The sequence below is a fragment of the Sciurus carolinensis genome, chromosome 7 (genome assembly GCF_902686445.1).
Source record: "Sciurus carolinensis chromosome 7, mSciCar1.2, whole genome shotgun sequence".
In the NCBI taxonomy this organism is placed as follows: Eukaryota; Metazoa; Chordata; class Mammalia; order Rodentia; family Sciuridae; genus Sciurus; species Sciurus carolinensis.
Genome location: NC_062219.1, coordinates 14,703,575 through 14,724,552, shown reverse-complemented (window position 1 = coordinate 14,724,552; position 20,978 = coordinate 14,703,575). Strand labels below are relative to the sequence as shown.

At 43.5% G+C, this 20,978-nt stretch overlaps 1 protein-coding gene across 4 annotated transcripts in view; it reads left to right on the top strand.

The window, feature by feature from the left end:
- Nucleotides 1–16,866, top strand: part of Esr1 (estrogen receptor 1) — a 379,897-nt gene extending 363,031 nt beyond the window's left edge. For all 4 annotated transcript variants that reach the window (XM_047558193.1, XM_047558192.1, XM_047558194.1 and 1 more), the window contains exons 8-9: nucleotides 10,722–10,905; nucleotides 14,900–16,866. In XM_047558193.1, coding sequence (XP_047414149.1) covers nucleotides 10,722–10,905; nucleotides 14,900–15,134 — 419 coding nt within the window. In that variant the 3' untranslated portion in view covers nucleotides 15,135–16,866. The remainder of the gene's footprint in view (nucleotides 1–10,721; nucleotides 10,906–14,899) is intronic.
- Nucleotides 16,867–20,978: the final 4,112 nt, after the last annotated feature.

Here is a 20,978-nt window from a genome sequence, read left to right as displayed (position 1 = left end):
CAATTTATAATTAGGATAGGAAGGAAAGAATACTTCTGAAGGTTTGTGGTTGAGGAGACAAACACGCAGATCAGAGCCAAAAGGGCACGACTTCACATATCAACTGGCAGTGCTGAACGTCACAGGCCAGTTAAGCTTGGTTCAGAATGCTGTGGCCATGTGCGAATCTGCTAATTGCATATTCTTAGGTCGTCTGTCATTTTTTTTTGTTTTTGAGTTGAGGCTAAGTCAGATGAGTGCTTCATGATGTTTTATAAACACTTCTTGTCACACTAACACTGTTCGTTGATTTGGCAGGGAACAAAGGAGCATCTTTTCCATTATCTTATTCATATATTGTCTAATCCACAGAGGATTTGACATGGCTTACCAAATTTCATGCCAGGCAAAGGGGCAAAGTAACAGTTGACAAAATCTGCATAAAAGGATAATAACATGAAGAAAATAATAAATTCAGGAGTCAGATTCGCACACAGAAGTACCTCTGTGCAGTTCCTAGGATGGGCTACAATTTATCTCTCAATTTCTTTGCCTGGCCAAACCAAAGAAGAGAATGCATTCCATTATAAGTTTCACAGGCTTTTAATAAAATAAAATAGACCAGTCGTTCACCATGAAAACTCTCTTTAGCCAAATAGCCACATACTCAATTTCTTATAACTTGAATTTGATAAGGATTGTTCAAATTAGAATTCAAAGATATTCATTCTCTGGTGGGAAAAAAGAGTGCAGATATTCTGCCAGTTAAGGACTAACCCATATGTTTTGATAATCAGCTGGTTAGTAGTGATGACTAAAGGTCTCATAAGAAAATTATTAGCTGCTCACACCTCTGTTAGGATGAGTTGGAGCCCTTACCATTACACCAATGAGGCTGAACCAAAGCATTGGTGAGTGGTAGAATTCGTAATGCAGAACAGGAAGTTCAAATTCTATCATCTCACATAGCCTGCAAGATCAGGTGTCTAATCTCCATTCTGCCTATTTTTCTTTACTTTCTTCCATATGTGTGTGATGTAGATGTCAAAGTATATTCTGGCTATTGCCATTGAGTAATGAATTAACCTGAAATGCAATGGCTTAAAATATTGGTCATGAATTTGGGCAGTGCACAGAGGGAATGACTGTCTCTTCTCCACGGAGTTAGGGTCTTCAGATGAGGATACTCATCAACTGGGGTAATTTGGTAGTCATGAGCTGAAGTCACCTTGAGGCACCTCTGTTGGCTTACTGGCCATTGATGTTGGCTGTTGGATGGGATACCAGTGGGAATGATCAACTGGGGTGGCCATCTGTGGCCTCTCCACATCATGGTATGCTAGACCTCTTATAAGGTAGCAAGGGCTCCTGAAGCAAGTATCCCAGCTGACAAGGTCAAACTTCACGACCTTTTATGACATATGCTTAGATGTCATGCAAAGTCACTTTTAGCCCATTCTACTGATGACAAGTAAGTCATGAGCTCATCCAGATTCAAGGGAGCATGAATAGACCCCACATCTTTATAGGAAGAGTGCCATGATCTCCTTGTCGAAGCCATGTGAATAGGAGATATTGACATGGTCATCTCTGGAAAATAAAATCTGCCCTAATATGTCAGAGCTGCTTTCTGTTCTGTGTTGTTGCTCCCTGATCCTTAAAATACCAGTCAAGAAAATGCCTTTTCTGGAAAGAAAAGGAAACTGTCAGGGCCTCCTGAGACCAGGCCAGCTCCCTGTGGTTAGGAATCCCATGTGGAACCTTGTACAAATTCCTCTGTAACAGACAGACTGCACATTTTCCACCAAGTATGTCTTTGGAGCTTTTCCTTTCTGACCTTGAAGAGGTAATAATTGAATATTTAAAGAACAAAATTCAAAACTCTGGATGATTCTTAATGTATCACAGATATAACTAACAAAACTAAAGCTCCTAAACAAAATATGTATCCACAATGGCTTTGTTCTAAAAGGTATAAGGCTAGACTGTTCAAAAAAGATTAAGAACTGGGACTTACGTAAAAGTAAAATATGTTTGCCACAGACATTTAAAAGACAAGTCCACATTGAAGGTGTTTTCTCTCAAGTCAACTGAGTCAGTTCATCTGAAGTCATCATTAAGAGATATTTCTTCTGAGTCAGTTTTGACTGTGTTGATGACCAAGTATTTACCTTCTAGAACATTTAGTACATTTCCCTAAAAAAATTATATCAAATTGACAAATGCCACTGAATCAGAAATACATAGTTTCATAGTCATTGGTGCCAAGAGGGCACTCGTAGGAACCCAGCATTGCCAAGTGAACAGGGCCACCATGTTCCCACGCTGGTTTCTGGCAGGGACTCTCAACTTCACTTTGATCTCTCTCACATTGAGACCACTTAGAGAGGACTTCTATGACTGTGTGGTCTTGTACATGATAGTGTAATTGTACACAATGGTACAAAGATTGGGTTATGAGTGGATTCTTCACATTTCAGGTGAATAAGTACACAATAGTAGAAGCATATAAGTTTCCTGCCTATGGACAGATATTTCTCAAAGCAGTACTCTTTTTTTTTTTTTTTTTTCAGCTCACAAAATGAGAATTTATCCCCTGGATGGCATTAGGCTCTTTGTCTGAAATCTCTAATAATACTGGGAGATGTATCTCACCTCTTAACTCTTTGGACAAACATTGCTATGAAGTGTATTAGTATCCAGAATGAAAGTTTAGCATGAGATAGATAATTAAGTGGCTCTAGAATCTAGAATGTGATTTCTATAACAAAGGTGGCAATTTTGGTACTTTGGAAGAGAAGTAATTTCCAAGTAACTATGCAACCTAAGGCCCTAAAAGTATAAAAACTGTCAATAACAGTACAGAAAATACCCCTCTGACTGTCCCTCTTTATACAAATGAATTCATTGGACCTTCAGTAAGTCATAAATTCATTCTCATCTTGCATTAGACACCATTTACAATAATAGGCTCAAAACCATATAATATTTCAAATACCTGAGATTTGCCTCTTGTTTAATTAATAATGCTGGGTCCATGTCTGTGATATTATACTTAGTTTTCCTTTCCACTTCCTGGTATACAACTCCTAAAATCTTTGGAAACTCCAAAGTGATAGTGTCTTTTTTCTACAACAATCAGTTTACTTAGTGGCTGGCAGCCCTTAGGTAGCTTGAGGATGTGGGCTGGTCCCTAGAAAGACCAGGCGGGATTTTAGGGCTGAAGATTGAGTTTATCACCAATGGTCAACGGTTTAACCAGTTATGTTTATGCAGTGAAGCCTCCATGACACCCCAAAGGACAAGGCTCCAGGTGCTTCCGGGTAGATGAACATGTGGAGATTCCTGGAGGAGGTATGCCCTGGGAAGGCCTGGAAGCTCCTCTCTGCTTGTTCCAGGCATCTCTTCATCTACATCCTTTGTACTATCTTTTATAATAAAACCAGTAAACATAAATACATTTTTGTTTTGAGTTTTGTGAGCTGCTTGATCAAATTAATGTAACTCAAGCAAGGAGGATGTTGTTGGAACCCTTATTTCCAGCTGGTGGGTCAGAAGCCCAGGCAGAACAACTTGGAGCTGGTGACTGGCACAGAAAGTGGGTGAGATGACATTCCTGGGGATGGAGCCCTTACCTGTGGGAGCTGATGCCATCCCCAGGTTGATAGTGTCAGAACCAAATTGAACTAGAGGATACCACTGGTTTCTGCTGCAGAATCAGATGTTTTCCTGCTGGTGAGGAGAAGTCCTCACCCCTTTCAGGGTTCACAGAAGTCCTCTGTGCCTATTATGGTGCGAGAGCACAGGAAAAACATGTTTGTTTTTCCAGTCGTGTCAGGATCCTCTTCAATGTGGTCATTCAGGGAAGCAGGGGAATGAGGGCTCTGCCTGCTAAAATGAGTGGTTTCCAAGGCTGTCCCCAGAGTCACCTCCATTCTCATCAACCTGGCCAGAAAGGGCGGAGGGGCACGGGGGAGCCAAGTTGTCTAGAAAACCCACCAAGACGATCTCTTTTGGGGAGGGGACGGGGTACCAGGGATTGAATTCAGGGACACGTGACCACTGAGCCACATCCCCAGCCCTGTTTTGTATTTTATTTAGAGACAGGGTTTCGCTGAGCTGATTGGCACTTTGCTATTGCTGAGGCTGGTTTTGAACTTGCGATCTCCCTGCCTCAGGCTCCTGAGCTGCTGGGATTACAGGCGTGGGTCACTCAGTCTGGCGACAATCTCTGGAAGTCATTGTTGTGGCTCTTTTCTTAGAAGAGAGACAAAGTATATACTTTCAGTAGCTGCATGTACATTTTAGGAACCACAATGTGAAAACACCAAGGTAATCACATGGTTTTTCTTCCTCGTTGCACGTGTCTCCTTAATGGAGAGTATTCTTATATCAAAGATGCCAGATTCTACCCTTGGCTTCCAATTGTCATGTTAGGGTGGACCCAGGGCAACTGCATCTTATAAAATCCCACAGAAGATTCTGAAAGAAAGCCAAGATCGGAAATCACAAATAGGAAAAAATCTGGAAATGCCTACTGGCACTTAAAATATAACAAACAAAAAAAAAATACATAACACTGACTATCTTGAAATGAAATTGATAAGAGTATTCCTATATGTGTGATAGTAAAAAATCAATGCACTTTCATAACTCCCACATCAAGAATAAATAATATTGAACTCATTTAAAATAAAATGATACCTATTTCAATACAGATGTCCAGGCTTAACAAAATTAGAAAACACAATAAAGTAGTAACATGCTTACTTGCATTCAGAATGAATGTTTGGATATTAGAAGATAATCAGAAGCCTTTCTGTCCAAGTATAGGCATAGGAAAAAGCAGAGCTAGAGATGGACACCAGAGAAAGAAAATGACAAACTAACCAAAGCATATTTGCACATGATAAAAGAAGAAAAATGAATAAATCTAGTAATAGCATGCCAAGAAAACCAGAGTGTCAAAGTGAAATAAAAATTAGGGAGTAACTTTTGCACATGCTGGGCTCTATTCTAAGTTTATTGTCAAAGTGATTCTATCTTCATTACGATTTCATCTCACTTCAGTCAGAATGGCAGCTATCAAGAATACAAACAATAATAAATACTGGAGAGGATGTGGGGGAAAAGGAACACTTTTGCACTGTTGGTGAGATTGCAAATTAGTACAACCACTATCGATATCAGTATGGAGGTTCCTTAAAAGACTAGAAATGAAACCACCATATGACCCACCTATACCACTCCTTGGTATTTATCTTAAAGAACTGAAGTCAACATACTGTACTGATACATGCAGATCCATGTTTATGCGGCACAGTTCACAAAACCCAAACTATAGGACCAGTCTAGGTGTCCATCAATGGATGAATGGATAAGGAAAATGTGGTAGATATACACAGAAGGGAGTTTTATTTGGCTATAAAGAAGAAAAATGACATTTTTCAGGAAAATGAATGGAACTTGAGAACATTACATTAAGCCAAAGAAGCCAAACTCAGAAATTCAAGGGTTGTATGTTTTCTCTCAAATGTGGAAGTTATGGAGGAAAAAGGAAAAGAAAAAGAAAGATGTATGTTTGGGGAGGATCCCATGAAAATCAAAGGCATATCATCAGAGTAGAGACAAGGGATGGTGGGAGGGAGGAAGGAAGGCAATGACAGGTGTTGGGGAAGGAAGGCAATGACAGGTGTTGGGGAATGAAATTGATCATGACTGTTATATTGTGTGCATGTATGAATATGTACCAAAGAATCCCACCATTATGTATAATTATAGTGCACCAATAAAAAAGGTGGGAAAAAAGTGATTCCCTTTATTATGGTGTAGGCTGAGAAAGTACCAATTCTCCTATCTTAATAGGAGAGGATAATAGGACATATTGGGATGTTGAGAAACATATCCTAGTATCCCACTACATTCAAGGCAAATAGTCAATCTCTCAAACTTGAAAAAACTTTAGAGACTAGATCCTTTGACTAGGTAAAGGAGAAGAGACGACGGATTGGAAAAAGTAACAGTCATACACAGAAGAGGAATCAGGAAGTGTATGGGAAACTCAGGAGACTGTGCCAATGTAAGACAGAAAGATAAGAATCCCCAAATAATTTAAGTATGTACTTTCCACAAAACGGATTCCTTACTATGTTAAAAAATTACCTAAAGTGTACAGGATGCAATATCACAATATTTTTCATTAGTGTGTGCTCTTTCACAATCATCTGTTCTAGCTTTGCTTAGAAGTCTCACATCTCCTTTCTATATATTTACAACCAATTGTTTTTTTTTTTTTTTTTTTTTTTTTTTTGCAGTACCTGCACAGTTGCCCTGAAATCATTCAACTAAATAAATGTATACCTGGAAAGTTTATATAATCCCCTCAGTTGACAGATTGCATAAGGAGAATCAGTTATATAATAATTTGAGAAAATACATTCTGCTTAAGCTTCCCTCTCTTATAGACCAGTTTGCATACTGTACTGGACTTTTGAGTACAGCCTTGTGAAAGCTTTTTGAAACTGTGCGTGTCTGTGTGTGTGTGTTTATGGGATGGAACCCAGAATCTTGCCCATATTAGGCAAGTTCCCTGCCACTGAGCTACACCTCCAGTTCATTTTTCAAAAATTTTCCCTACAAATTTCTATTTGCAGTAAGTTTCATTGTAGGACTTTCAAGAGACATAGAGGTTGAAAACATTCTTCATTGTCTGGGGCTCTCTTGCACATTGTAGGGCACCTAGCACAGCCCCTGCCACCAAATGGCAGCAGCAACCAGGAACTGTCCCAAGACTCCATCGGGGACAGGAACCCCCAGGAAGAACAGTAGCATAGGTGAAGCCCACTTGTGTGGGTCACCAAGCCCTTGGGCCTCAAAGGCATTTCTGAGCCAACGTGCTTTTGGTTATTTGGCTGTGGGAACAGTTCTCTGCAGAAACCCCAAAATGCCAGCATACTGACTCATCACAGGGTCCTCAATGAACACTGGGCATTCCTTCTCATCCCAGCCCAGTGACAGCATCCTGGCCCAGATCACTGACAGCTGTGGACTTCGTCTTTGCTATTTTTTCCCTTTGAATCATTCCCCCTCCCACTCCCTCGCTCATCAAGATGCCATAGGCTGAAGAACTCTCCCAGGGCCTACTGTCACATTCTTCCTTTTGGAAAAGGGGGAGAAATGTGGCCTTGCTAGAAGAATTTGTCCTCAAGCAGCTGGTAAGCCAGGGGCCGGCATTTGTGAGTTCTCTACAACAGTGCCCCCAAGTGGAGAACAATGGCAGGGGAGAAGGGGGCCCAGGCACTGCGTGTGCTCCCTCTGGGCAGTGGCAGACACCTGTGTGCTGCAGAGTCCAAGCCTACCTTCCCCCAGCTCCCAGAAGCCTCCACTATCTGGAAAAGAGCTGAGGGATAAAGAGGGGATTCCCAAGGGGTGACAATGGAAAGGAAGCAGGAGAGGGTGTCCATGCAGGAGAAAAGGGGACCAAGAACAGAATCTAATTAATGAGACCCAGAGAACGAGAGGGAAAGTCAAGATCTCTTACACATGGGGGTGTCCGTGTGTTTGCACTCCCCATTCTTCTCTACCACCATGTTTCCCACAGAGTCTTCCTAAATCTCTCCAATGGTGGCCGCGAGATTCAGAGTATGTAGAAGCTCAGATCTTCCAAGCGTGCCAGCCGTGGGTAATGACGTGCAAATGGTTTTTCTCTTCCCCCATCTTTGGGATTTGGAGCAGTCTCCAGAGTTGCAACAGTCTGCCTTTCTGCAAGATTCTGAAGGCCCCCAATGTCTGCTCACTGGCTCCTGCTGCAGGGAGCCAGTGAGCAGCCTTCCAGCAGTGGCAGAGACCACCTGGGACATGGACATCACCAGCAGCCCTGCCTTGCTCTTGCAAATTGACAGCGGTTGCCAGAGAACCTGAAGCATTCTGGGAATTTGAATTGCTGTCACTTCTCAAATGGCTCCTTAAGGGCAACAGGCCGCAAACATGGACCACATTCCGCTGGAAAGGTCCAAAAAGAAAATGGCTGCTGTTATCAATTATTGGCATTTTTACAGGCCTGTATTTTTTATTTCTAAGTATATTTGCGCAGCCAGGAAGCATCTGCGACAAGGATGAGATGATAAGCTGTACTGGTGCCAGAACAGGACTGGAAAAACAGGCTTGTTCTGAGAATGGCCTGCACCCTGAGAGTGGCTGTCAAGCAAATCCTCTCTCCACAGGAAATATCTGCTCTTAAAATATTAACACTTGAAAGGAAATAAGGTGTGGAATCCCTATCGAAGAGCATAGGGATGCACACAATATGTTCTAAGTTAGTGCTTCCTGGATGAAGGAATCCATGCAACCGTGCTCAGAGAGGGGGACAGGGAATTGGCAGCCCAAGAGAAAACTTGACTTGTCCCAGCCTGAGTGCTGCCTCTTTTACCTCCACTGGAAAGTGCATCATGAAATGCTGGCCCCCAGGACTGCTGAAGGTCTAGCATGGTGTTCTTTGCTGCTGGCACACAGTAGGAGGAGAAGTGAAACACAAGGGTCAAGCGGGACCCTCCATGTGGTTTGATCCTTGTTTCTGGGTTCTCTTGAACAAGAAAGGGGTCATTGGTGAATGAGGGCAGCATCCTGGGTGGTAACAGAAAAGGAAATTGGTAGAAATTGCATCATTCAAGTTGGGCTGACTCAGCCTTGTGGCCTGGGTGGGTTCCCAGGATAGCCAGTCCACGGCAGGACGTGTAACAGATGAAGCTGGAGTGTGGATAATGACAGAGAGGACAGACCTCAACAGACGAGCCCACGGGGAGCTCATTTGAGGCCACCCCTGACCCCAACCCACCATTGCATGCCTCCATGCTATGAGCTATGTCCAGTCCAATCCCATGGCTACTGGACATTGGCCCGTTTTTCTTATGGACACATTCTTTCTCTGTCAACAGCCCACATGGAATATGAGTGAAGTAAATTGGAATTTCTTTCTTATCCCACTACCTATCTGCTGCTGGGTTACTCTGTGCTTTGTTTATTTGGAATCAGTGTGCCTCCAGGTACCGAAAGCGACACAATGCTGTTTGATGGCACCCTAACCACTCTTGTTTTGTTGTTGGTTTGTTTTAAACTTTAGCCATTTTGGGCAGTTACAACTCTAGTTACTATGAGTTCCTCTATGGAGGTGTTCTCTTCAATCCCAGTCCACAGGCTGCTGTGGGGGTGGTAACTTGTCAACTACATTTACCAGTATAAAGTTGGGGGCTGACAACCTAGGGAGCTTTAACTTGAAGTTGTTGGTGAGGACAGGGGAGGGGAGGAGAAGTGAGGCACAAGATGGTCAGTGACCTGAATAAAGAGAGGCCAAAGAAATGGTACCACATAATCCTAACCAGGAGAAAAGCTCTGTGTCTTCTACTCCCTATAAGATAGTGTGACTGAGTAGGAAGCGCTTATTTCTGAAAGTTCAGCTGATAGAAAATCTGTGGTCCCAAGACAAGCCCGCTCCATCCAACCCTCCTCAATACTCCCTACCTTGTCCTGGGGTTCGGCTCAGAACTAAATGTAACAGTCAGGATTCTTTCTGTTGCAAGTGGCAGAAACTCAACTCCCATTTTCTTAAGAGAAGAGAGAATTCATTGATTCATTTTTAGGAAGGACACTATGAAAGCTGAAAGGTCAAAGGAAAACTACATAAGAACTAAGATCTCATGACTGAATAGGGATCTCTCTCTATCTCTCTCTTTCTGTCTCTCTCTCTCTCTCTCTCTCTCTCCCTCTGCTTGTTGCTGTTCAGCTCCTTCAGCAGATAGGAGCTCCAAATGCTGGAAGAGGACCATTAAGAGCCCTATACAGCATTCTCATCTAGCTGAGCAACCCTAGAAGCAGGATTTCTGGTTCTCAACCCCCAAAAGAGGGGCGTTCTGTGGTTGTGACTCAGTGACAGAGTGATCGCCTAGAGTGAGCAAGGCCTTGGATTTGAACCCAAGTATGAGGAAAAAAAAAAAAAAAAATCCCAGAAAGACTCTCTGGTTGTCCAGTTCAGGACTGGTGCTGTCCAGAATGGAGTGCATGATGGTCCCAGCTGCAGTCCTGAGCCTACCTGGGGCACAGACAGCCAGACAAGGCAAGAGAGGGAAAACCGTGCCTGGAGTAGAAACAGCTATTCCCAAGGTCCCCTGCATACCCCTTTATCATAGACCATCAGCAGAGGCTGAAATGTGTTGTGGCCCCAAACCTCCCTGGAAACACAGAAGCAAAGCAAATCCTGCCAGGAAAGCCACCTTCCCATCACTGGGCCAAGCAGCCAGCAGGTCTCCTAGAGTCTGCCTTGTCATCACCAGATGCAGAGCTGGGCGGTCCAAGCTTTGCGCCTGCTGTGCATGCTACCTCAGCATGTCCATGTATCCCTCTGCCCTGAGAAGAAGCAATTATGACTTCCCCCACAGCACTATGGTCAGTGTTCAATGGACAATTCACATTGGTGTCAGACAGATCCCAGTGTCCTGCAGCCCGATGCCAATAGTTCCATCCTAGGAATCTTGGCTCTGACACAGGAGGCCATATTGGCTTATGGTGGCTCCCAGACTTGCATGTTCATTAAGTAGTTCACTGATTTGCTTGGTCTCAAATGGTTCCAGAATGTTTCTACTGCTGTACTGCTGCGTCAGGATGGGCCCCGGCTCATTGTTCTGTCTCATGGACACTTCCAGCCTCCTAGACCTCATCCTCTTTGAGTCTCTCTTTCTGTGCACATTCAGGAATATACACGTTTCTGTCCAGTACCCTGAAGTCTCTGGAAGAAAAGGACCATATCCACCGGGTCCTTGACAAGATCACAGACACCTTGATCCACCTGATGGCCAAGGCCGGCCTGACCCTGCAGCAGCAGCACCGACGCCTGGCCCAGCTCCTCCTCATCCTCTCCCACATCCGGCACATGAGGTCAGTCATCCTTGGGTCCCCTGGGAGAGCCGTACAGGAAGATTGCCCCAACCCTGGGTGACAACTGGCTCAGGAAGGGCCACTGCCTGTACATGGAGAGCAGCTTCAGGACAGCTCTGGGCACATAATTAGCTCCTACGCTATGGTAGGATAGAGGAGGGAGGCATTGGCTCTGCCTAGGGGAGGGGCAATGTCGAGAGCGCGGGGCGTGTGCTGTGTTGGAAGCACATGCAAGGTCTTAGGGCAAGGGAGGAGGCCAAGGGAAGGAAGTCAGCACGCCACCCCTCGGAAGGGGCATATCCCTCCTGCTCCCAGCCGACTCGCCTTAGCTACACTCAGAAATCCTAAATGACAGACTGGAGAGATGCCCCGTGGAGGGTCAACCTGGACTCCTCCAGAGCGCCTCAGCCCCTCCGTGTCATCTCCTCTCCATTACTACTGCCCTTTCCTGTTAGATTTCTGGACCAGCCTCCTATCATGTCTGTCTGCCCTTAATCTTGACCCTTTCTAATTCTCCTCCCTGATGTAATCAGAGTGATCTTTCTAAACCAAATCTGATCTTAAAACCTATCAGGGGCTTCCCATTGCTTTAAAATAAGTCATATAAACCCCTTCACTTTGTTTATGTTACTCCTTGTGGTCTAGTCCTACCTGGCCTACGGAGACCTCTTTGTAGTCTGAACTCTGTCATCGTAAGTTGCTCTATGAGTCCTCTGGGAGCCTCCACTTCAGGCTGCAGGTTGTCCAGGCAGCTCTGCTGATCTCAGCTGGACGCATTCATACATCTGAAGGGCACAGGTGGGAGACTGCTGCAAGCTGCAGCCCTGCAGATGGACTGGGTGACAGCTTTACGTGACTGGTGCCTCTTCCTTGTACCCACAAGTTGACATGTGCTCCTTCTGATGGCAGGTGGCAGAGGCAGATGAAAGCGAGCCCCTTTGGGCAAGTGCCTTTCCATCCTTTGGTTACATCATTTCCATTAATATTCCACTAGCCAAGCCAGTCAGGTGGCAAAACCCAAAGTCAAGGATCATGGACACATGGTGGCAAGGGTGTGTGTGTGAATGTTTCTAAATAGTAATCGAACTTGTCATCACTTAGTTATCTCTCCTTGCAGGAAGTAAGTCCTGACCCTTTAGACCTATTCTTCTTGATTGTTATTGCCCCTTTTATTATCTTCTGCCCCATTGGACTTTAAACTCTGTGAGGCAGTGGTCATAATTTGTCTTGCTTACCCAACACAACCTAGCACAGTTCTAGGCACATAGTAAAAATACAGCGAATATTACTTATTATTATTTATTATTCATAGGAACCAAAAAAACCAAGGAAATAGAATATCTCTATGCCAAAAGGTGAAAGTGGCCTCATCTCTATTCTAAATAATTGTGCAGCTTAGCTGCTGACAGGTTTAGGGGATGTCGTTCTCATAGGCAGAGTTCAGCCTGCAGGGAGGAGAGGAAGAAAACAACGGATTCGTTATTGCGGACTCTAGAACTGCACAGTAATGACAATGGTGAAGTGATGGCACTAGACAAGTCCCGTGGCTGATGAAACCTGCATGACCTTGAGCTTACACCAGGACCCAAATCAAAAAGAGATGCTATGAGGAAAGGACATGTCCTAAGGGATGGAAATAGTTCATTTTTAAAGGGAACTTCATTCAGTCTTCAGTTGTATGATTCAAATGGCAAGAGGTTTATCCCATCAAAGACCTACTTGTCTCCTTCCTGGAGACAATCTTGCAAAATTGTTAGTTTCTTGAGAAAAGAGAAGTACCTTTTTTCCCCTTTATGTCCCCCAGAGTGCTGTAGATGAAGACTTATATACAGTACGTGCTCATAACATTATAACTGAGCGAATGAATGAATGAATCAGTGAACAAATGAGTCATGATAGGTTTCCCCCTCCCTGGGAATCTGAAATTCATAAATAAAGACTTCCATTTGGGAAAGTGATTACAATCTCTGTTCTCAGGATTCCCCAAGAATCCCTGTGTAGCAGATGAAGGACTCACACTGTCAGGTACAGTAGGTGATTGCACCAGGGTAAATAATCCAGTCCTTTCCTCTCTTTTCCTTTTGATGAGCATCCTAGAGAAAGAAGCAGAGAATGGCTCAGAATAGCCTACATCCTGCCAGATTACCTGGAGGAGACAGTAGCCTTTCTTTGAAGAAAACAGACCAGCTTTTACTCTGAGCTAGAAATTTCAGTGATGTGGTAGAAATCCCACAACCCCCCCAGGATGTTTTTATTTGTTAATAGGAATCAATGACTTTTCAAATTCATTAAGAGCCTGACAGCATTAGCAAGCTGAACCGGTTAATACCAAGTATATTGGCACTAGATATTTGGCCCTGGCTGATTTTATTGGGCACAGCAGAGAGGGAGCTCTGTAGAATTTCTTTAGGAATTGTGTGAAAAACTAGAGAGAGATGCTGTTTTATTGAAAGCTTTGGGAGTCCCACCCCCTCACTCTTTCTCTGTCTCTCTCCCCCACCACTCAGTTTCTCTCACTCATACACATACACATGTACAAAATAATATTTTGGTGCCTTGTGACAGCTAATCTAAATCACAGAACTCTGTTTTGTCAAGCTTGGCCCTGGCCATATGCTGCTATTCAAAGAATTTAATACCAGATTTCATCTGTCTGTAAATGTGATTCATTACATTGCACGAGAAAGACAGTGGCAGATCCAGGGGGCATTTAACTTTAACAGCATCTAAATTAAACAGCAAAACAATAACAAAATAACAAGTCATCTAGGTTGGGTTGTAGGCCTGATGACTCTCGGTTTCCATGGCAGGGCCCCAATCTGTGCTTGCTTTTTCCCCACCCAAACTGCAAATATCTTCTAGGACATTCTCTTGGTCCTGTCTACTCATGATACATATTTTCTTTTTTAAGAAATGTCAACCTAGATAGTCATTGTCACAGCCCCCTCCCTCCCCATGCTGTGGTGAGAACAGTAGAGAGGTGGTTGGTGGAGGAGGGCAGAGGAGGAGCGTGTGACAGGGAGGAGTGACATTTGCCTACGTTCCCCTTGCCCATTTACCCCTGGTCTGCAGGACACTCACAATGTTCAAGGCTATGGTAGAGGACAGGATGGACAAATCCACTCACCTGTAACTTGTACTGTGTGTTCTGAGTTGTATGTGTGTGTGTCTGTGTGTGTGTGCGCTGGGGGCAGGAAGAATAAACACACATGGGCACAAAGGAGAATTCCAGGTTGTGTTAACGGTAAGGAGGAAGATGGAACAATCCAGAAGAAAGCAGCTCAGGATGCAGAGCCAGAGGCTTGTGCCATGGGGGTAGCAGAAGCTGCCCAGAGGAGTGGTATTTAAAGATTTTGGGAAGTACATCCAAGAAGAGGGAACGGCAGGTGCAGAGCCCCCAAATCTAAGAGGATCCTAGTTCCTTTATGGAGCAACACAAAAACCAGTGTGGCTAAGCAGTGTCAGTTAGGGGCAGAAGACAGAGTAAGTGCTGTGAAGGCAGACAAGGGAGATCCGCTGGACCTTGGAGAATGTGGACAGAAATTTCTGTCTCATCCTGAGTTTGCTGGGAAGCCACCGAGAGGTTTAAGCAAGGGAGCTTCTTGAAGAGCTTCAAATATTTCAAAGTTTCACTCGTACCCGGCTATACCTCTCCGGTTCTCTTTTTACGTGTAAGGGTGAGACCAGGCTATATAAGAAAGTCACCTGCATAAAAAGTACCCCGGAAGTGGCTGGAGGGAAAGTATGCTTGTGGGGGCTGGGACTGCCCTTGTAGGATGGGGAAATGAAAGCCATGTGGAGGTAAGTCCCAGACTGGGGTCTCAGCAGGTCCTCTGCTGGGGTCTCTGCAGGTGCCGTCCAAAGATGGGTCTTTAAATAGGAAGAGAGACTGGTTACAAGCGTCCCTGTCATCCCTCTTACTTTCCCTGGGAATTTCAGGTGTCTGGGGTCTGAGCTGGTGTCTAACACAGTCCTCTCTGTGTCCCCTCCCCAGTAACAAGGGCATGGAGCATCTGTACAACATGAAGTGCAAGAACGTGGTGCCCCTGTACGACCTGCTGCTGGAGATGCTGGATGCCCACCGCCTGCACGCCCCAGCCAACCGTGGGGGCGTGCCCCCAGAGGAGCCTAGCCAGAGCCTGCTGGCCACCACCGGCTCCACTTCAGCACATTCCTTGCAGACATACTATATCCCCCAGGAGGCAGAGGGTTTCCCCAACACAATGTGAAAACTCCCAGCCTCCCCCAGAGCTCTGAGAGTCCCTGCAGCATTTACCCCAGTCATGCATCACTTAGCGGTTTCTGTCTCCTGCGCTCACTAGGCACGCATCCAATACCAGTGGCTTTCTAGTACGAGTGGCCGTTCATTTGCTTGCTCAGTTCTTAGTGACACATCTTCTGTTGGGAACAGCCAAAGGGATTCCAAGGCTAAATCTTGGTAACAGCACTCTTTCCCCCTTTGCTACCTTATAAAAATGAGGATTCCCATAGCCCTTCGCGACTGAACTCAGCCTTTGAGATGACTGTGCATTGAAACTACTTGTTGAGGCCCAGGCCCGGGAGTGGCCATTTCACCTCTGATAAGCACTTTGTGATGGCTCCAAGAATAAGCCTCAGGAAAGAATTGATAGTGGCTCCTGTACCTTTTGATGTGGAGAAAGCTAGCTCAAGGGTTCCTTATAGCACCCTCTTGGATTCCTATAGTCACGTGTCACTTTGTCAAGGTGATACCTTTATCATTTTGTTCTGTTGCCTGGCTATAGCATTATATTTAGTGATTGTCTATTCATTTCACCTATAGGAATACAAGACACACACAGGGAAGGAAGACCCCCTGATTGTCCAGGTCATGTCAACTTGCTGATACCTCTACTGCTGTATTTCTAGGGCACTTACATACAGATCATGGGTTCTGGTTAATTCTTGCTTCCCAAGGGCCTATGGGAAGCCAGCAAGTCAATTTCAGTTAAGTCACCCCCAGACAGATCAGTCTCTCTGTATGAGGGATAAGTTCTATTTTTTGTTTTAATTTTTATTTTATGGAAGAAAGCCCTTTGCTCCCCAGGACTTGCGGTAAAACAGCTTTCAGGACCTGTTCTGGTGGGTCTTGTGTTTATCAGCAGAGGGCGCTCGACCTGGATCTTCCTGGTGTGATTTACACTGAATTTAACATGTAAGGCCCAGTCAGGATCAAGGGGAGTTTAAATGAGCCTGCATCCTGGGGTTTTTAAAATTTTTTTTAGCCCTGGGGCATGGGCGATATAGTAACACTGCATGAAGCTCGTGGCTGCTAAAGAGGAAAGAAAGCAGGGGAGAAACTGGATAAAACTGTGAGGCAAGGTCAGCCTTGCTCAGAGTGGCATGGCCACAGGCTGCAACTTCCAGGGTGCCTCGTAGGCCCTCCACCCTGCAGTGCATAGCAGGCAGCTCTAGGGTCCACAAGGTAGTCTGATGCTTCTTGCTTTCTGGGTGGCCCTGACTAGAACAACGGCAGTGGGTAGCTGTGTTCCTATAGTTGGACCAGCCTGCTCCTGGCAGGGAAGGAGGGAAGGAGGGAAGGAGGGAATGAGGGAAGTAATGCAGCACCGGAGGCAGGCTGTGGGGGCTGGTGATACTACGTGTGCCCTTGGAAAGAAACTAGCCTCCCCCCATCTCATGTCCTAAAACTTCATAAGCCAGGAGGAAACCAGCACTGAGGCCTTTGCTTCTTTAATGCAGTTATGGGTTATTTCTTTTTTTTTTTTTAAACTAGTAAGTAAGTTTGATTTCCTTCCCTGACTTCATGGTCTATAATTCGAACCCCATTGAGAAGTGACATGTTTGCCAATACCCCTGGAGAGCTGCTAGGCTTCTCTTGGTATGTCCTGTTTGGAAAAGCAAGTTTGATTAATTATTTCTGGTTGCCCAGTTAAGTTTCTACCAAAGGACTGGGAAACTGGGAGGGCCAAGAAAAAAAAAAAAAAAAAAGTTTTTTTTTTTTTTTTTTTTTTCCATTTATATGTGCATCTAAATTTTGGGGCAATTTTATGTATCTGCATTAAGAATATGTTTAAGAACATAATCCTTTTGTTGTTTGTTTAAGAAGCACCTTATATAGTATAATATATATTTTTTTGAAATTGCATTGCTTGTTTATCAGACAATTGAATGTAATAATTCTGTTCTGGATTTAATTTGACTGGGTTAACATGCAAAAACCAAGGAAAAATATTTAGCTTTTTGTATACTTTTCAAGTTACCTTGTCATGTATGCAGTTATTGATGCCTAAAACCTGGTGATTATTCATTTAAATGAAGATCACATTTCATATCAACTTTTGTATCCACAGTAGACAAAATAGCACTAATCCACATGCCTATTGTTGGATATTGAATGATAGACAATCTTATGTAGCAGAGATTATGCCTGAAAAGGAAAATTATTCAGGGCAGCTAATTTTGCTTTTACCAAAATATCAGTAGTAATATTTTTGGACAGTAGCTAATGGGTCAGTGGGTTCTTTTTAATGTTTATACTGAGATTTTCTTTTAAAAAAAATAAAAACAAAATAAAAAAAAACCTCTAGGACTATAGATGATGTAATACCAGCTAAATCCAAACAATAATACAGTGGAGGGTTTTACATTATTCATCTACTGTGTTTGTATTCATGTCAAGATACTACTACATTTGAAGTGAGCAGAGAACATTTGATGGTTGAAATGTTAGCCTGGGAGTTTCAAACAATTTTGGAAATCTCTTTTTATCCTTATTTGAAGTGTCAATAATGAGCTGCTGACATTTTTCAGCTGATGTTGCTGTAGAGTGTAGGGTAGATTTTGAATAATTTTTCCTGTCCTTTTCCCCCCACTTTGAGGCAACTTAAAGTTTGAAAGACATGATTCACTTGGAGAATCAAGATAGGGTGGGAAAGTGGGTTTGGGAGATTGATGTATGGGAAAAAGTAAAAAAAAAAAGAATATTGAAAGTATTCTGGCACCAAGTTTCAGTATTCTATTGTAATCCAAAAATAACTAGCTCCATTGACAGCCATTTCCAAAATGGCGGCTTGAGTTCTGGGGAAGGAAGTGGCATCAGCAGTGAAATCCAAAGAATAGCTAGGGGTCTGAGTTTCTTTTACCCACTGCCTAGCTTGCTGTAATGATTCTGTAATGCTATCATGCAGAAATAAAGAGACTAGGTAATCCAAAGAGAAGACCCTATTGATGCAGATTGTGAAATTCAGCCCATAAGGCAGTGCAATCTTTGATAGATTTCCCTAGTAGTCTTGCAAACATGCTTAGCTATGCCACATCTTATGCCTTTTGGAAGCTGAATAAATGAGTGACTTACTGATAATTTACTCTTAATCGCTTTGAGGTGTTCTCACCTTAAAATCTTACATATTGAAATGGACCTTGATTTAGGACATTGGTTTAGAGGACACCTATTGCTACATGAAAACAATCATGAATCCTTTCCCATTAATACTTTCCAACTCTGAGATGGACTGTGGATACTGGGGGGTGATCACTAGGACCATAGTAATGTGTAAATATTCACAGGAAGATCTGCTTGGGGAAACTAACTCTTTGAAAGGCAATAGAGTTACACAGTAGCTCATAAGGCAACCATGATTCTCTTTGGTGCAAGTCTTGGGAGGTTGATCCAGATAACACTGCACACTCCCTAGATAAACCCCCTGAAAATTTACTCACTCTTAACTGGAGCAAATGAATTTAACTGTGGTTCCAAATATCCATCTTTTCATTAGTGTGATGATGCTCTGTTTCTAGCTGTATTTCTTTTCCATTTAAATTAAGGTGTGGTCTCTTTTTTTTAAGTCATTTAAAATTATTTTCTGAGTAATTGCTGCCTCTATTATGGCACTTCAATTTTGCACTGTCTTTTAGAGACTCAAGAAAAATTTCTATACTTTTCCTTTCTTTTCTTTTTGCATCCAAATGTGCCTGAACTTTTAAAATATGTAAATGCTGCCATGTCCCAAACCCATCTTTAGTGTGTTTTTACAGAGCTGTGCACCCTGGAAATAACATTGAGTCCCATGAACAGGTGCCTAAGACGCGGACCCCTTTGCGTTCACAGAGAGGTCATTGGTCATAGAGACTTGAATTAATAAGTGACATTATGCCAGTTTTTGTTCTCTCACAGACATAAACAATGCTTTTGGTGCACTACATATTCTTCAGTGTAGAGCTCTTGTTTTATGGGAAAAGGCTTAAATGCCCAATTGTGCTTGATGGAGTGATATGCGCTCATGCTGATGCGTACCATTATTGATGTGATTCCATTTTGTCGCAGCTTTGCTTTGTTTAATGAAACACACTTGTAAACCTCTTTTGCACCTTGAAAAAAGTAAAAAATCCAGAAGGATGCTTTAGCACCTGTAAAACATTTTCTCAACCTATTTGATGTTCAAATAAAGGATTAAACGAAAGACGGTGTTTTGTTTTCTTTTGTTATGCCCTATTTATTGCTAATGGTTCACCACTGTTGGTGTGAAATCAAGGTGATTTGAGGATCTATAGAACACAGGGAGTTTGAATGCCAGGCTCCCCAACCTCCTCTCCTGCCCTCTCCACTGCAGGTACATGACACTGAGTTCAGGTGCATAGACACTGACATGAGCCTCCACGCTACATCACATGCAGGTTTAGGATCATCAGTAATCCGTTTTTAAGAACTTCTGCTTATCAACAAAATGGCGATAACAGCACCTACTTTGCAGAATGAACATGAGGATTAAATGAGTTTCTCCTTAAAATAATTGTGTTCTAATGCCTAGCCCCAACTTCTTCCCTGAGAGGGACAAAGAAGCCTGATGAGTCCTTATTTATGAATGAAAGAGTGAATGAATGGTCAAATGATCTGAAACGTATATGCTTAGCTCCAAAACCTGCCCCTCACCATGGAGGTAAAGCAGAATGACTGCTTTCCATTCCAGAACATCCTTTCCTCTCAGAGATACCTGTTTCCTCTATGATTGACCTGATGAATTGCGGGAAGGAGCACATGATGTATTGAGAGGCTACATCACATATCCACCAGCTCAGCATCTGGATTACTCACTTGGAATCCTCCTCCTACCATTTACTGTGTGATGTTGAGTAAGTTAATTTTCCCATGCCTCATTTTCTTCACCTGTAAAGAGTATTAGTCTGGTTTGCATTGCTACTATGACAAAAATCTGAGGCTAGGTAACTTGAAAAGAGGTTGATTTCGCTCATAGTTTTGGAGACTGAAGTTCCAAATATCATGGTGCCAGCTCTGGCAACATCTCAAGACCAGGGGTATTACCCTGGGAGCAGGAGTGATAGGAATCATGTGGTGAGACAGGAAACCAGAGCGCTCAGAGAGGCCAGTCCTGCCTTTTAATAACACCCTCCCTCTAGAGATCTACCTGGGATCCCACACAAACTATATTAGTCTCTAAGACAGTTAGCATCCCCCACGACCTAACTACCTTGCACCAAGTCCGACCTTTTAAAGGTTCCTCCACTTCCCGATATCACCATACTGAGGACCAAGTTTTCAACACAAGAACTCTGGGGGTTGGGGAGACTGCTCAAACCATATCCAAATCTTAGGAGAGAGAGGGAGAGAGGGAGAGAGGGAGAGAGAGAGAGAGGGAGAGAGAGAGAGAGAGAAAAGAGAGAGAGAGAGAGACAATACACTCTCCTGCCTGAAAGGGGGTTGTGAAGACTTCTTGGACTCATCCACAGAGGGCATTTAAGGACAGTGACTGCTGACATTACTTCTCTCTTCCCAGAGTCCTCTGCAATTGTGTGACCAATCTCACTTCTTTACTAGGCTGGGTTAGTTTCATCACATGTTTGAGTCATTTGATGCCAAGAATTTTTTCATTTTCTGGTTCTATCATTTCTCTGGCTACTTTTTTAATCCCTCTTTTCCTTGGTTTCCTCATGTCTAAACTGGAAATAAGATCAGTACCCACCCGATGGGAGACCTGTGAAGATGAAGAGAGACCCACTGTTTTAGTTTGCTTTTTCGCCACTGTGACTAAACAACCCAACCAGAACAATTGCAGAGGAGGAAAGTTTATTTGAGGGCT